The sequence below is a fragment of the Nicotiana tabacum genome, chromosome 24, assembly GCF_000715075.1.
Source record: "Nicotiana tabacum cultivar K326 chromosome 24, ASM71507v2, whole genome shotgun sequence".
Taxonomy (NCBI): Eukaryota; Viridiplantae; Streptophyta; class Magnoliopsida; order Solanales; family Solanaceae; genus Nicotiana; species Nicotiana tabacum.
This window is the reverse complement of record NC_134103.1, coordinates 35,292,922-35,311,497: the sequence shown is the minus strand read 5'-3', so window position 1 is coordinate 35,311,497 and position 18,576 is coordinate 35,292,922. Positions and strand designations below refer to the sequence as shown.

General features: G+C 42.3%; 2 protein-coding genes across 2 annotated transcripts; both read left to right on the top strand.

Annotated features, from left to right (window-relative positions):
* Nucleotides 1-10,519: 10,519 nt before the first annotated feature.
* Nucleotides 10,520-10,894, top strand: LOC142178101 (uncharacterized). The gene has a single exon (XM_075247429.1). It carries the CDS (start codon nucleotides 10,520-10,522, stop codon nucleotides 10,892-10,894), a length of 375 nt encoding a protein of 124 aa, XP_075103530.1.
* Nucleotides 10,895-11,623: 729 nt separating this feature from the next.
* LOC142178100 (uncharacterized) lies at nucleotides 11,624-12,070 on the top strand. The gene has a single exon (XM_075247428.1). The coding sequence runs from the start codon at nucleotides 11,624-11,626 to the stop codon at nucleotides 12,068-12,070; it is 447 nt and encodes a 148-aa protein (XP_075103529.1).
* Nucleotides 12,071-18,576: the final 6,506 nt, after the last annotated feature.

Below are 18,576 nucleotides of genomic sequence, written 5' to 3'. Positions count from 1 at the left end.
TGCATTTGAGAACACTGCTTGACTGGGTTGACTTCGCATTTCCGATTTCTTAATCACAATTGCGATTGCAACTATCTTTGCATTCCCACATTTATATCGGAATTGCGACATTTGTGGCCATTTTTCTAGATTTTCTTCTTTTCAACTTCTTTTTGACTCGTTTTCACTTGGTTTCTACATGATCACTTCAAAATCATATAGAACCTATAAAATAGAAATAAACGACATTAAACACAAGATTTTATCAATCAAACATAGCACAAATCTAAGCTTAAAGACAAGATAAGTTGGTAAAATATCAACTTATCAGTAATCAAACCGATAAAAAATCGCGTTCCACAATTATGACATGTAACGAAATCGCTGAGCGCAATGACCCAGATTACGAGGAATAGGATGAGAGTATGATGCTAGACAATCTCCCGTAGGAGATCGAGCAGCTGTAGAGTCAGAAGAAGCCCAATCTTGAATAAACAGAAGTGGTCAATCTTGGAAGCGAAGAAAATATAAAAGAAACCAAAATCAGCATTCACCTAGAAGTCGCGCAGAAGAAAAAAAATGATTTAGCTCCTCCGATAGTACGTCGACGTGTTCGCATTGTCCTATGATGACATGCCAGGATTAAGCACCGACATTGTCTCACATCGACTACCCACTGACCTTACCAGACCACCGGTCAAGCAGAAGCCCAGGAAGTTCAAACCTGATTTAAGTCTAAGCATAAAGGAATAAGTGACCAAACAGATAGAAGCAAATGTAGTAAGGGTCACCAACTATCCAAGATGGTTGGAAAACATCGTCCCAGTTCCCAAGAAGGGTGGAAAGATCAAAATATGTGTGGACTATCAAGATCTCAACAAAGCTAGTCCAAAAGACGATTTCCCCTGCCAAGTGTCAACATCCTCATCGACAACTGTGCGAAACATGAACCGCAGTTGTTTGTGGATTATTTTGCTCGATACCACCAAATCTTAATGCACGAGGAAGATGCAGAGAAGACAGTTTTCACCACACCTAGGGAAGTCTATTGTTATAAAGTTATATCGTTCGGTCTCACCTGTACAATTTATTTCCACCTAGCCCCGGTGTACAATTTATTTCGAAATTCAACCTCAATTTGAGGTCTAAATCTTTATTTTTCAAAATCTCTAAATTCTACCCAAAACCCCCAATTTCTATTTTAAAATTCATAGATTTGATGTTAAAAACTCATGAAAAGTAGTTGAAATTGATTCAAAACTAGTTAAAGATGCTTACCAATAAATTTGAGAAGAAAATCCTCTTCAAAAATTGCCTTTATGGAGTTTAGGGTTGAAAAATGATGTAAAATGAGGTAAGTCCCGACTTTTTTCTCTTTTATCCAGCTGCATGTATCGCACTTATTCGCAATTGAGAAGTCCGCATTTGCGATACACTGATCGCAAAAGCGACAATGCATCAGGCCTCCAAAAAGTCGCATTTGCGACAAAATATTCGCATTTGCGATAGCCCCCTCATGCGCTTTTGCAAATAAAGCTTCGCATTTTCAAAGTTGGCCAACCTTCCTAGTTGTTGCAAATGCGAGAGATACATCGCATTTGCGGAGCTCCCACAGTCCGCGTTTGCGAATAAAACTTCGCATTTACGAAGTGCTCATTCCCCAGCTCCCGGCGCCACCTAAATGAGAGCCATGTCGACCCTCTTTCATGACATGATTCATAAGGTGATTCAAGTGTATGTGGATGATGTCATCATAAAATCTCGAAAGAGTTCAGAGCACTTGAATGACTTGAGGAAATTGTTTGAACGCCTGCGAAGATACAGTTTGAAGCTGAATCCGGCAAAGTGTGCGTTCGGGGTGCCGGCTAGAAAACTATTGGGTTTCATTGTAAGGGGGAAGGGATAGAGTTGGACCCGTCAAAAATCAAGGCCTCCAGAAACTACCACCACCAAAGAGCAAGAAAGATGTCATGAGTTTCATGGGAAGATTTAATTACATCAGTCTTTTCATAGCCCAGTCCATGGTAATCTGTGAACCCATTTTCAATCTGCTAAAGAAGGATGCTTGTCACGACACCAATTCACCCTCCATAGGATGTCGTGATGGCACCTAGTCTCTAAGACTAGGTAAGCCTAACAAATTGTGGAATAACATAATACGAAACTGAAACCCAATTCTCAACACATGAAATAATTATCAAACAACAAATCAATAATTACAACTCCCAATACCCGGTGGAAATAAGTCACAAGCTTCTAAGATCAAACATTAAGTGTCTCTATACATCAGAGTCTAAATAAAATAAGGAAAAACAACATAGTAAGGATAGAGGGGGGACTCCGAGGTCTGCGGACGCTGGCAGATATACCTTGAAGTCTCCACGTGCAGTCCAACTCACTAGATTCTGGTCTGCTGCGAAGAACCTAGATTTGCACAAAAAGATGTGTAAAAGTGTAGTATGATTATACCACAACGATACCCAATAAGTTCTAAGCCCAACCTAGGTAAAGTAGTGACGAGGTCAGCTCAGGGCCCTACTGGTTTAAAAGAAAAGTAACGCAGAAGATGTAATAATATTTTGAAAAAACTGAGAATTTAAACAATAAGAAATTATAGAAAATATCAACATAGTAAATATATGTAAACAACTAGGGCACTCCCGAGTCATAGTTCCAAATGTGGATATGCTCGACAGGGGGGATCTCCTGAGGTACCGCCTCGTATTTCCAAAGTAAATATTCCAGTACGGGGGGATCTCCCGAGTAAATGCCTCGTAGTCCCAAAGTAAATATGCAGTACAGGGGGATCTCCTGAGGAACCGCCTCGTAGTCCCAAAGTAAATATACAGCAGGTAATCGAAGGAAACATGAATTTACAGCAAGGATCGTACAGTTAAAGATTTAATTCAAATCAAGAAAAGCAGGTAATTCAACTAAGCATGTTGCACAAATGGAATGTAAGAGTTAAGGCACGTAGGCATGCGATACTAGGCTAAACATGATCTCTACATATGCTAAGGCAACTAAGTTAAGGAATTTAAAAGAAGACAACTCAGCAAGTACCGGAATTTCCATAATTAGACCGCGTATGCACTCGTCACCTCGCGTACATGACGCTCACATATCACAAATGGTTACAACAGTACCAAAACCTAAGGGGATTTTCCCCACACAAGGTTAGACAAGTCACTTACCTCAAATCTCACTCAATCAGTCAAATAGTATGCCTTTCCCTCGACTTTCCAACTCCGATCGACTCTAATCTAGCCAAAACAATTTTATACTATAAATATAACTACAAAAAACTAATTTAAATAATGAAACTATGACTTTAGCAAAGAATAGAAAATTCGGCCTAAAAAGTCGACCCGGGCCCACATCTCGAAATCGGGTAAAAGTCACAAAATACGAATGTCCACTCGACCACAAGTTCACCCATACACAAATTACTAAAATCCAACACCACGCAAGTCAATTCCTCAAATCCAACTCTCCAAATCCCTAGCCTCAAACTCCCAAATTTTACCTTAAACACACACTAACTAAGTAGGAAAATCAATGGGGAAACAAGATTATTGAATAAAAATAAACACAAGGGACTTACCTCAAGAAATCCCTCGAAAGTGCTCTCAAAAATCGCCCTAGATAGAGTTCAAAATGTCCAAAAAGAAGAATGAAATAAACCCTCGGAATCGCCTATTTTCTACCTAGTGAAATCGCTTATGCGAGTCCACAGCCGCATTTGCAGCTCCGCACCTGCGAAATTTCCATCACAGGTGCGGTTCTAACTTAGTCCAGGAACGTCCGCTTCTGCGAACCCAAATGTGCATTTGCGCTTCCGCTTTTGTGGCCAAGGGGTGCTTCTGCACACTTGCTCCTGCGGACCAAGTCCGCTTCTGCGACCAACCGGCCTCCCAGGCCTTTCTGTTGCGCTAATTCCTCCGCAGACTCCGCTCCTACGGCCTTCACGTCATATCTGCGACCATTGGCCATTTCCCCCATCCCCGCATCTGCGACTCCAAGCTCGCTTATAAGAGACCGCACCTGCGGCCAAATCCACCACAGGTGCGAGTAGACCAGCACCAGCCCAGCACCAGAAATCTTCTAAGTCTAAAAATGATCTGTTAACCATCCGAAACTCACCCGAGGCCCCCTGGACCTCAACCAAATATACCGACAAGTCCTAAAACATCATACAGACTTAGTCGATCCTTTAAATCACATCAAACAACGCTAAAAACACAAATTGTGCATCGATTCAAGAAGCCTAATGAACTTTGAATCTTCAAACTTCTACATCCGACGGCGAAACCTACCAATCAAGTCTGATTGACCTCAAATTTTGCACACAAGTCATAATTAACATTACGGGCCTGCTCTAACTTCCAGAATCGTAATCCGAACTGGATGGCCAAGGCCTGAACATCCAAGTCTAAGGGCCTCTCTGCTACTGGTATATATGCTAAACTGCCAAACTCTCCGCCTTGGGACTCAAGGCGTCAGCCACCACATTGGCCTTCCTGGGATGATAGAGAATGGTGATGTCATAATCCTTAAGCAACTCCAACCATCTCCACTGCTGCAAGTTAAGATCCTTCTGTTTAAACAGATGCTGTAGACTCCGGTGATCGGTGAAAAACTCACAAGGAACACCATACAAATAGTGCTGCCAGATCTTCAAGGCATGAACAATAGTTGCTAACTCAAGGTCGTGGACATGATAGTTCTTCTCGTGCACCTTCAACTGTCTAGATGCATAGCCAATCACCCTACCGTCCTGCATCAACACCGCGCGACCAATGCGTGATGCATCACAATACACAATATAGGACCCCGATCCAGTAGGAAACACTAACACTGGGGTTGTAATTAAAGCAGTCTTGAGCTTTTGAAAGCTCTCCTCATAATCCTCGGTCCACTTGAACGGAGCACCATTCTTGGTCAATCTGGTCATAGCTGATGCAATAGATGAGAAACCCTCTACAAATCGACGGTAATACCCCGCCAAGCCAAGAAAACTCCGGATGTTCGTAGCTGAGGACGGTCTAGGCCAACTTTGCATTGCTTCAATCTTCTTTGGATCTACCTTGATCCCCTCACTCGATACTACAGGACCCAAAAATGTCACTAAGTCTAGCTAGAATTCACACTTCGAAAATTTTGCATCTAACTTCTTCTCTCTCTTGGTCTGAAGCACAGTCCTTAGGTGTAGCTCATGATCCTCCTGACTCCAGGAGTACACCAGAATGTCGTCAATAAACACAGTAATGAAGGAGTCAATATAGGGCTGAAATACACTGTTCATCAAGTGCATGAATGTTGTTGGGGCGTTGGTCGGCCCAAAAGACATCACAAGGAACTCGTAATGACCATACCGAGTCCTGAAAGAAGTCTTTGGGATATTCGGCTCCCGAATCTTTAAATTATGATAGCCTGAACATAAAATCGATCTTAGAGAACACTATGGTACCCTGAAGCTAATCAAGTAAGTCATTAATACATGGCAATGGATACATGTTCTTCCCTATAACCTTGTTCAACTGGCAGGAACCATCCTTCTTCTTTACAAACAAGACAGGAGCACCCCAAGGTGATACACTGGGCCGAATGAAGCCCTTATCGAGCAACTCTTGCAACTGTTCATTTAGCTCTTTCAAATCTATTGGGGCCATCCGATAAGGTGGAATAGAAATGGGATGAGTGCCCGATAACAAATCAATGCTGAAGTCAATATATCTGTCGGGCGGCATGCCCGGAAGATCCACTGGGAATACATCTAAATAGTCCCTCAATACCGGAACAGACTCGATGGTAGGAGTATCAACTCTAACATCTCTCACATAGGCCAGATGTGCATCACACCCCTTCTCAACCATTCGTTGAGCTTTAAGAAATGAGACAACTCTGCTAGGAACATGATCCACGGTACCTCTCCACTCTAGTCGCGGTAGACCTGGCATAGCCAACGTCACCGTCTTGGAATGACAATCAAGGATAGCGTGATAGGGTGACAGCCAGTCCATGCCCAAAATAACATCAAAATCAACTATGCTAGCAATAAAATCAGCTCTGGTCTCAAAACCACTAAGAATAATCAAACATGACTGGTACACACGGTCAACAACAATAGAATCACCCACGGATGTAGATACATAAACAGGTGAACTTAGAGAATCATGGGATACGCCCAAACATGAAGCAAAATAAGATGACACATACGAATAAGTGGAGCCTGGATCAAATAAGACTGATGCATCTCTATGCCAGACCGGAATAGTACATGTGATAACATAATTTGATGCAACTACCTCTGTACTAGCAGGAAGGGCATAATATCTGGCTTGGCCTTCCCCTCTAGGGCGACCTCTACCTGTCTGACTTCTACCTCTAGTTGGCTGTGCAGGTGGGGTGGTTGCTGGTGCTGTAATCATAGCCTGAGGACCCGGTGGAGCACGCAGTGCCTGAGAAATCTATGGAGGTGCACCCCTACTGAATCTAGGGCAATCCCTCACCAAATGACAAGTGTTGCCACACTCAAAATAAGCTCTCGGAGGAGGTGGCTGATGCGACTGCCTCGGGACTGAACGACTGGACTAACCACTGGAAATACCCCGTGCATGAGGCACACTAGATACTGGCGGTGCATAATAAGGATCGTGGGGCCTAGTAGTGGCTGGAGCATAGCTGGCAGTTAGAAGTGCTGAATGACTAGGACGACCCATATAACCTCTACCATGGTGAACTGCAGCTGGGGCACGAGTACCATTGTAAGTGCCAGACTCTCGAGACCTCTTGGCCTCTCTCTCATCTCTATCCTGAGTTAGCATACCCTCCAAACTCCTGGCAATCCCTACTACCTACTGGTACGTAATATCCATCTCCAACTCTTAAGCCATGCTCAATCTGATACAACGGTTGAGCCCCTCAATAAACTGACGAACCCGCTCTCGAACAGTAGCGACCAAGGCTGGTGTATGCCTGGCCAAATCACTAAATCGGACCGCATACTCTGACATGGTCATAGCGCCCTGGCGCAACTGCTCAAACTCTGTGCGCCAAACATCTCTGAGACTTTGAGGAACATACTTCCTCAGGTACGGAGGATAAGTGGCACTCCTCAAGAAAACCCTGGGCATCCTCTGATGCCAAGCCACTAAAAGTAGGAGGGTGGTACTTCTTGTACCTCTCGAGCCTAAACTGCTCCACCTCAGAAGCTGCTTCCCTAACCTCGGGCTGAACTAAAGCTACCAGTTGCATTGGTATGATCTCTGGAACCTGGTCGACCTGAACCCGCTGCTCTAGGGTACCAACGGCGGGAGTCTGTGCTCCTCCCCCGGCCTGAGATATGGTAGGAGCAAAAGGTATGAATCCTGCCTGAGCTAAGGTGCTGAACAAGCTCAGAAACTGGGCTAGAGTCTCCTGGAGGGCTGGTGTAGTAACACGCATCTCAGGTGCCTGCCCTCCAACTGGAGCTACTAGTGGCTCCTCTGTAACAGCCCGTATGAGTCCTCTAGCTGCACCACGTGGGCATCCTCGGCCTCTACCCTGGCCCCGACCTCTCGCGGCCCTAGTAGGGGGCGCGAGTGTCTGGAACCATCCTTCTTATTTACAAACAAGAAGAAGACTAATAGGGCTGAAATACACTGTTCATCAAGTGCATGAATGTTGCTGGGGTGTTGGTCAGCCCAAAAGACATTACAAGGAACTCGTAATGACCATACCGAGTCCTGAAAGAAGTCTTTGGGATATTCGGCTCCCGAATCTTCAAATTATGATAGCCTGAACGTAAGTCGATTTTAGAGAACACTCTGGCACCCTGAAGTTGATCAAATAAGTCATTAATACATGGCAATGGATACAGGTTCTTCACTGTAACCTTGTTCAGTGAATATGCAGTAAATGGGGATCTCCCGAGTAAATGCCTCGTAGTTCCAAAGTAAATATGCAGTACAGGGGGATCTCCCAAAGAACGGCCTCGTAGTACCAAAGTAAATATGTAGTACAGGGGGATCTCCGGAGGAACCGCCTCATAGTCCCAAAGTAAATATGCAGCAGGTAATCGAAGGAAACACGAATTTACAGCAAGGATCTTACAGTTAAAGATTTAATTCAAATCAAGGAAAGCAGGTAATTCAACTAAGCATGTTGCACAATTGGAATGTAAGAGTTAAGGCACGTAGGCATGCGATACTAGGCTAAACATGATCACAACATATGCTAAGGCAACTCAGTTAAGGAATTTAAAATAAGACAACTCGGCAAGAACCGAAATTTTCACAATTAGCCTGTATATGCACCCGTCACCTAGCGTACATGGCGCACACTTATCACAAATGGTTACAACAATACCAAAACCTAAGGGGATTTCCCCCACACGAGGTTAGACAAGTCACTTACCTCAAATCTCGCTTAATCAGTCAAGTAGTATGCCTTTCCCTCGACTTTCCAACTTCGATCGGCTCGAATCTAGCCAAAACAATTTCATGCTATAAATATAACTACAATAAACTAATTTAAATAATGAAACTACGACTTTAACAAAGAATCGAAAATTCGGCCCAAAAGGTCGACCTGGGCCCATGCCTCGGATTTAGGTAAAAGTCACAAATACGAATGCCCACTCGACCACGAGTGCACTCATACCCAAATTACCAAAATCCGATACCAAATATCCACTCAATTCCTCAGATTAAACTCTCCAAATCCCTAGCCTCAAACCCTCAAATTTCACCTTAAATACATGCTAACTAGGTGGAAAAATCAATGAGGAAACAAGATTGTTGAATAAAACTAAACATAAGGGACTTACCTCAATAAATCCCTCAAAAGTGCTCTAAAATATCTCCCTAGACCGAGTTCAAAATGTCCAAAATGAAGAATGAAATAAACCCTCAGAATTGCCCCTTTTCTGCGCAACGAAATCACTTTTGTGAGTCCACAGCCGCATTTGCGGCTCCGCACCTACGGAATTTCAATCGCAGGTGCGGTTCTAACTTAGTCCAGGAGCGTTTGCTTATGCGGACCCAAATGTGCATCTGCGCTTCCGCTTCTGCGGTCAAGGAGCGCTTCTGCGCACTCGCTCCTGCGGACAAAGTCCGCTTCTGCGACCAACAGGCCTCCCAGGCCTTTCCCTTTTTGCGCCCATTCCTCTGCAGAAGCGACTCCACTCCTACGATATTCACATCACATATGCGACCATTGTCCATTTCCCCCATCCCCACATCTGCGACTCCAAGCTCGCTTACGCGAGACCGCATCTGCGGCCAAATCCACCACAGGTGTGAGTACACCAGAACCAGCCCACCACCAGAAATATTCTAAGTCCAAAAATGATCCTTTAACTATCCAAAACACACCCGAGGCCCCCGGGACCTCAACCAAATATACCGACAAGTACTAAAACATCATACCGCCTTAGTCGAGCATTTAAATCACATCAAACAACGCTAAAAACACAAATTACGCATCGATTCAAGCCTAATGAACTTTGAAACTTCAAACTTCTACATCCAACGCCGAAACCTATCAAATCAAGTCCAATTGACCTCAAATTTTGCACACAAGTCATAATTGACATTACGGACCTGTTCCAACTTCCGAAATCGAAATCCGAACATGATATCAACAAGTTCACTCCCGGTCAAACTTCCCAAAAATCACCCAATATTTCCAACTTTCGCCAATTGATGCTAAAATGACCTACAGACGTCCAATTCGACATCAGACCAAAATCACCCTATGGAGCTATTAGAACTGTTAGAACTCTATTCCAGAGTCGTCTTCACACATTTCGAAGTACGGTCAAATCCTACAACTTAAACTCTCCTTTTAAGGACCATATGTACCATTACACTCCAAAACCAAAGACAAATCCTCCCGGCAAGTCATAAAACCCAAAAGTAAAATAGAGGGAGCAATAAATAGGGGTTCAGGGCTAATTCTCTCAAAACGACCGGTCGGGTCGTTACAATGCTTCCACGAAATGCACAAAAGAGTGTCAAAACGCCTTCAACAGAATCAAAGAGTGTCTTACAAACCCGCTAGTGTTGGTTCCCCCTGAACTACGGAAACCATTGTTGCTCTATTTGTCAGTCTTGGACGACGCCTTCGGCTGTGTGTTGGGGCAGCATGACGGAACTAGGAGAAAGGAGTCGGCCATCTATTACTTAAGTAAGAAGTTTACACCATGCGAGACCAAGTATACTCTGATAAAATGCACTTGTTGTGCTCTGACTTGGATTGCTCAGAAGCTAAGGGCAAGCTTTAGCTGACCATCTCGCCAAGAATCCAGTAGATGGAGATTACGAACTGCTTACCACGTATTTCCCCGATAAAGATGTACTATTTTTCGATGGGGGATATTGCAGAATCATACCCTGGGTGGAGAATGTTTTTCGATGGAGCAGCAAACTTCAAAGGAGTTGGGATTGGGGCAGTCCTGATTTCAGAATCTGGACAACACTATCCAGTATCGACAAAGATAAGATTCCCTTGTACCACTAATATGGCTTAATATGAGGCGTGCATCCTTAGAATGAGAATGGCAGTCGATATCTATTTCAAAGAACTTTTGGTCATAGGAGATTCTGATTTGTTAATACACCAAGTCCAAGGAGAATGGTCCACCAAGAATGTCAAGATACTGCCGTACCTACACTATGTGAAGGAGCTGTGCAAGAAGTTCACAAAGATTAAGTCTAGGCACATCCCCAGGATTCAGAATGAGTTTGTGGACGCCGTTGTGGCCTTATCATCTATGATTCAGCATCCAGACAAGAATTACATCGACCCTATCGAGGTAGAGATGAGGGATCAACATGCTTATTGCTTCCATGTGAATGAAAAACCAGATGTTAAACCATGTTATCACGCCATCAAGAAATTCCAACCAGGAATACCTAGAGAATTCTACTAATAGTCAAAAGCGAGCCCTCAAGAGGTTAGCAAATCACGTTTTCCTCATAGGGGAAGTCTTGTACAGGAGGACCCCATACTTAGGTTTGTTCAGATGTGTAGACGCCATCGAAGCAACCAGATTGTTGAAAGAAATACATGCAGGGACGTGCGGACCGCACATGAACGGGTTCACATTAGCCAAGAAGATTTTGATAGCTGGATACTTTTGGATGACTATGGAAAACGATAGTATCCGCTACATGCAGAAGTGTCACTAGTGCTAGATTCACAGAGATTTCATCTGGGTTCCACCAAATGAGTTAAATGTAATGGGTTCAACTTGGTCGTTTGTTTCTTGGGGCATGGACGTGATTGAACCCATGGAGCATGCAGCATCAAACAGACATTGTTTCATCTTGGTAGTTATCAACTATTTCACTAAATGAGTCGAGGCATCTACTTACAAGGCCGTCACAAAGAAGGTAGTGGTAGATTTTGTCTGAAACAACATCATTTGCAGATTTGGAATACCGGAGTCCACCAACACTAACAATGCCGCTAACCTCAATAGCGAACTCATGAGAGAAAGATGCAAGAAGTTCAGAATTTTCAACCACGATTCCACAGCCTACAGACCGTAGTCGAGGCAGCCAACAAGAATATCAAGAGGAATTTACGAAAGACAGTGAACAATAACATACAATGGCACAAGAATCTACCATTCGCTTTATTAGGTTATCGGACTACCATGAGAATATACACTGGGGCAACGCCATACATGTTAGTGTATGACACTGAAGTGGTGATACCCGCAGAAGTTGAGATACCGTCCTTAAGAGTCATTCAAGAAGCAAAATTGGATGATACAGTATGGATACATGTGAAGCAGGAACAACTCATGCTCATTGATGAGAAAATAATGGATGTTGTATGCCATGGACATCTATATCATAATAGGATGGCCAGTGCATTTAACAAAAGGGTGAAGCCTCGCCAATTCACACCGAGGCAGTTGGTTCTAAAGAAAATCTTTTCCCATCAAGAAGAAGCCAAATGGAAGTTTGCACCAAACTGGCAAGGTCCTTACGTGGTTCATCAAGAACGGTCTGGTAGAGCTCTAATCTTGGCAGAAATGGATGGAAGATTCAGCACGAAGCCTATCAACTCAGACACAGTCAAGATATACTATGCCTGAAAACAAGTAGATTTAGGGTTTTTGAAGTAACAGAACTTCTTTCAACCTGACTTCCCAGAGAAGGATACGTAGGAAACCCACATAGGGTTCGGTTTCTCTCCCCCCTTTCTCTTGTAATAGAAAAACCAAATATCACTTTTGTATGTTGATCAGGAACTACGCCGACATGATTTCCTCAGAAAGGAACACGTAGGAAATCCTCATCGTATTCAGTCATCTTTTGTAATTGAACTACATTCCAACATGATTCCACTTTGATACGCAGGTTGTATGAGTCAGACTCGGCCATTTTCATTCTTAGTCTCATCATTTTGCATCTGTTGTAATCGAACTACGCTTCTACCGGATTCCATTTTAGATACCTAGGCTGCCTGAGTTGGGCTCGATCATTTTCATCATATTTTATCATCATCCCACGAACTATGTTCAAACCTGATTCCGTTTTTTGGATACGTAGGCAACCTAAAAGTGTTGGGTCATAACCTTAGGAAAATCTTTGTAATGCATTAGTTCAGATTACGACGCAGTCACCACAGTAGGTAGTCGCGTTGTTAGAGACATCACAGAAGATCGACATTCACAGAATGAAGTTCTCAAAGGGATACGTTCGCGTGTGGAGAACCTTTCGTAACATGTCATAATCTAGAAAGACGGTATTTTCCTTAAAAGAAGCAAGTATTTCCAAAATGTTTTCTATATATATATATATATATATATATATATATATGTGTGTGTGTGTGTGTGTGTGTGTGTGTGTGTGTAGTAATTTGTTCCATCTATCGAACTTCGTGGCGTAATCATGTCAAAGGCCAGCGCAAGCCAACACTATGGTCGATACAAACCAAATCCCCCCTACTAAGAAGTTTTCTTTCTTTAAGTGCAGGGTCAACAGGGAATAAGGAAGTGCTAGAACCACACTGGGGGTAAATGACGAATCCACCACTTGCCTAAGATTATCTCTCCTCCTTTTTACTTGAAATTTTCTAGTACAACTAAAGCTAACTCTTGAATAATCTACAGGTGCCTCGGAATTAGACAACTAACACAGAAATTTATACATAGAAAATCGCCCGCTCACTTAATCGGAGCACCCTGTACAAATTGTACATCGGCTTCACCAATAGAATTCAAGTATATAGCAAACCGCATGCTCAATCAATAGGAGCACCCTATACAAATCGCACGTCAGCTTCACCAATAGAAGTCCTGTATATAGCAAACTGCCTACTAAATCAATCGGAGCACCCTGTACAAATCGCACGTCGGCTTCACCAATCGAAGTCCTGTATATAACAAATCGTTCGCTCAATCAAATCGAGGAACCTTGTACAAATCAAATGCCGGCTTCTCTAGCTGGAGCCTTGAATATAGCAAATTGTAAACTTTGCCAACAAAAGCAATCAGCAGCACCACTCTGTCAATCACGGATGTCAGGACATACAATCGCAAACCACGTTACCAATATCCTGCCAATCGATGGCCGTAACCTAGCTTCATAGTCAAGAGTATCTTTTGGGCATGCTTTCATTTCCTTTACTATTACTTTGAATGTTTTGACGTTTTGTTCGTGTAGCTTTAGGCATGATTACAATTTTTATCAATCACTCCTAAATGGAGGATACTTTACGTTCCACTGCAAAGCTCTCCCAACAAGCGGAGATGCACTTTACAAATTGAGCTCTCCGGACAAGCGGAGACATTTCTCAGTGCAAAGCTCTCCCAACAAGCGGAGACACACTTTACCAATCAAGCTCTCCCAACAAGCGGAGTCAATTTTTAAATGCTCTGATAGTTGCGGAACGGTACACATCCCGGCTAACAAATCAAGTCAGGATCAAGTATCCCTTCATCCCAATCCCAAATAACGGCTCGTCAGCAGCGAGGCATCATCATTCCTGCATCATTTACATCGCATCTTAATATATTCTGCATTAAAATATATTGGTATGTGTGTATTTCATTTATTTTGCAGGAACAAACACCCAGCGTGGAACTTTTTCTTAGCAGCAGACCAAACTACAACGCTATGGGGACAGCCAACCCAGTAGCGGGCCTAAGATCCCAGCTCAGGATGATCAGCGAGCTCAAAATTTCGAATCATTCAAATCAGGCCGCAAAATTGAAGCTACCATGAGTGACTTATCTTTCGTCTCGTCGTATCGTCGCAATACTATGCAGGGGCAATTCATGCGAGTGTCACTTCCCCAAAATTCCCACACCGGAACTACATGAGGCCTGATCCTCGTTAAGTTCGAGATATGTAAGCAATTCAAAGCCAGAATTTGGCCTGATACCCCCAAATCTTTCTGGATTCTTCATCAATTCAATCCCACAAATTCACCATCTCCATTTCTTGTAATACCTACCTAAAAGGCAGGACAAAATGGGCTTTGGTTCAATTTATTTGCCCTAAAACTCTTTCATTGTCTCCAGTCAAAGAGGGGCAGCTATTGACAGCCTATTTATACCCTCCCTTTTAAAATTAACTTATTTATACTTAATAATTTGCAATAAATATTTTAAAAGTATTTTTCAATAATGAATACCTATTTCTACAAATTAATTCAGTATTAGTTTCAAAATTTATTATTTGGTATTAGTATTATGTAATTACAAATTATATTTACTATTTTAGGATTATTAAAATAATTTCTATACGTAAGTTCTATAATTAATTCAATAAATTACTTCTTAAAATAGTTGATTAGTTTACTATTTCAATAATTCAAAATTAATATCCTAGTGGAGTATTTTCACAAATAATCAATTAATTACAATAATTAGTAGTATTTTACAATTGTAATTTTTATTTCATTTTATTGAAATTATTAAGTTTATTTAACTTAATTTCGAAATGGATTAAAGACCAAAAGGCCACAATTGCAATTTCAATTAAAATACGATGTGGTTATTTGTTCAACTACTTTTAGCTCAAATACAAGGCCCTATCCGAAATAACCCGGTCAAAACACCCATCTTCTTCTCCAGTTTGACAATCCACGCCACTCTCCCTAAGCCAATCACAACCTGCCACATCACCTGTCTCAGTCACTCACAAAAGAAACACAAAATCATCTGGGCCCTCCATTCCATAAATCAACGGCCCATAATTTTTACCCTATTCTTTTTAATTTTAATACACCTACAGATCTAATCCTCACCATCCAAAATATAAAAATCCAACGGCCATGAAATTTTCTCCGAAAATCCCTTTAAACACCAAAATACCATGATTGTTGATCTAAAAGATCAACGGCACAGATCTTTCCTTCCTTCTTTAATCCAAAGACCAAACGGTCTAACCCTAGCAACCCTACTTCATTTGCATCTTCACAACCACCTCCCATGTCTCTTTTCTCTCTCATGTCTCTTATCTCTCCAGCCTCCATCAATCACAAGACCTTGTACAAATCCGTGCAAGGTCAAAAAAATCAAACCACAAACACTCGATTTGCCTCTCTACACCTGCGAATCTTGTTGTAATCTTTCCATTTTCATAACTAAATTCAAACGCCTTGATTCTGAAACCTTAGACTCAAAGATGAAAGCTCAAATCGTCTGAGATCTGTTATGATCTTTTAAATAAAAGTCTGAAATCACCTTTTGTCTCCTAAATCCCGTGAATCCTGCTGCAAATTACTTTTCAATCATAAAATTCAAAACCCTTCAAGTCTGAAAACCCTAGCTTGAAGGTGTAACTTCAAATCGCTTGATTCCTCTCGTGCCCCATCAAATCAGAGCATGCATGAAGTCTTCTTTAGAAAATCATCATGGAATCCTATACCCAGATGTCAAACGCAATGACCTCTGGATTTTAGGGTTTTTCTGTTGGTTCAAAGCTTCAACAACCAATTACCTTTCACTCAGGTAACTCAAAACTGAATTTCCTCTCTGTCTTCAGATTTTCATTCGATTTGCTATCATCATTACCATGAGTCACTCTCGGCTATCTGATTCGAGTTCTCTGAACCATGGAGCCTTAATGGCACTATAAATAGAAGCCTTTGATGTTCTCATCTACAACAACCTAACAAGATAAGATTACGAATCTGTTACGACCCCAAAACCAACATTCGTGATGGCGCCAATCGTGGAACTAGGCAAGCCAACTACTCAACCAGAACACCAAGTAAAAACTTTGAAAAACAAAACGGAATATTTAGGAAACCATTTAAAATCTGAAATAAACCACAATGCAATACAAATCTCTCCCAACAATCGAGGTGTCACCGAGTACATGAGCATCTATAAAAGGATACAGTCTACTACAATGTTTGAGGAATAAGAACTGAAATATAGATAAAGAAAATGAAGGAGAGTCAAGTCCTGCGAACGCCATGCAACTACCTCGATAATCTCCAAGATCTCGACTCCTCACTCAGCAGTCGCCCTAACTAGAAGTACCTGGATCTGCACACGGGGTGCGGGTTATAGCGTGAGTACAACCAACTCAATAAGTAACAAACCCAAACTGTGGGCTGAAAGTAGTGACGAACTCAACCAGCACAGTACAATACAGAAAATAATAGTACAGAAATATAGACATGCTATCAAGTCGATAGATATCTTAAAATAGCAAAATGGATCAAATCTGAATGATATGACAAAATATAACTCCTCTAATTCTACCATGCCAATGCACATGTTGTATGTGATGCACCATGCTAACACCCTCATGTGCTCACACTCTCAATGCTCAATCACTCGGTACTGTATATGGCCCAAACGGCTCAGGGAAGATCCATCCCGGAATATATACATCACTGACCATCAGTCACCCAATACCGAGTAGGGAAAATACAGCCCGTGGAGAAGATCCATCTCTAGGTATAAAATGCTTCGGACAAGTTCCATGTCCAGGGAAGATCCATCCCTTAATAAAATCAATCGCGCTCACTGGGGGTGTGTGCAGACTCCGGAGGGGCTCCTTCAACCCAAGCGCTATCATGAATCAGTATAACCGCTGCGGTGTGCAGCCCGATCCCATAATTGTCACTCATAATCAGGCTCTCGGCCTCATTCAGTCATCAACCTCTCCCGTCTCACTCACGGGCTCACAATGTCATGAAAACTAGCCTGAAACAAAGATATGATATATCAATAAATAACAACTGACACTGAGATATGATATGAAATGAATAAATATGACTGAGCACGTAATATCAATGAAATCAGTAAGGTGACAACAAGAAACGACCACTATGGGTCCCAACAGTACCGGCACAACGCCTAAACATGATATCTAACATGATTGACAGCTCAATTACTTTATCACATGATGAAAACACGGATATTATCAATATATAATTACTATACGGTGCCATGGAATCAATCAGGTCACAATTCTCACAGTGCACGCCCGCACTCCCGTCACTTGGCATGTGCGTCACCTCCATACCAATCATATAACACATAATTCAGGGTTTCAAACCCTCAAAACCAAGTTTGAAAGTATTACATACCTCAATTCAGGCTAAACTCTACTCCAAAATGACCTTGCCCCTCAGATCGGTCTCCAAACATCCCGAATCTAGCCACAAGCAGTACAATACAATCAATATAGGCTAAAGGAATCAATTCCACAAGAAAAATACGAAATTATAGCCAAAATCCAAAATTGGCCCAAACCCGGCCCCTGGGCCCACGTCTCGAAATCCGACAATGTCATAAAATCCGAAAGCCCATTCACTCACGAGTCTAACCATACAAAATTTACCAAAATCCGACACCAAATGGTCATTCAAATCCCCAAAGTTCATTCTCTAAATCCCTAGTCTCAAAACCCCAAATTACACCTCAAAAATACACCATCTAGGTGGAAAATCAATGAGAAAACATAATTATTGAAGAAAAATAGAGACAATGATCTTACCTCAAGAATTCCACTTGAAACTCCCTCTCAAAATCTTCAACTTCCAAGCTCAAAATGATGAAATGAAGCCGAAAACGCGAAGTCTCGTATTTATAGACTCTGCCCAGCCCTTCCGCATCTGCGGAAATTTGGCCGCTTCTATGGTATCGCAGGTGCGCCCCCATAGCCCGCTTCTGCACCAAACTCCACACTTGCGCCCCATTTTTTTGCACCAGCGCACTCGCTTCTGCGAGACAAATCTCCGCTTCTACGAAGTCAAGCTTCAAGGCCAAATCCGCTTCAAGGCCCTTCTGCCGCATCTGCGGTCGCGCAGATGCGGGAACACCATCACACCTGCGACCTTCTGCTGCTTCACTCCATTGGCCACTTTTGCGGCTTACCTCCTGCTTCTGTGGGCACGCACATCACTCCGCAGGTGCGATTACACCAGCAGTGGAAAACCTTCAGCAAGCCTAATACCTCAAAAGTTGATCCGTTAGACACCCGAAATCAAACCGGGACCTCAACCAAACATACCAACAAGTCTTATATCCCAATAAATACTTAGTCAAATTCTCAAACCACCTCAAACAATATTAAAAACACGAATTACACATGGATTTAAGCCTAATGAACTTCAAAATTTCCAAATTCT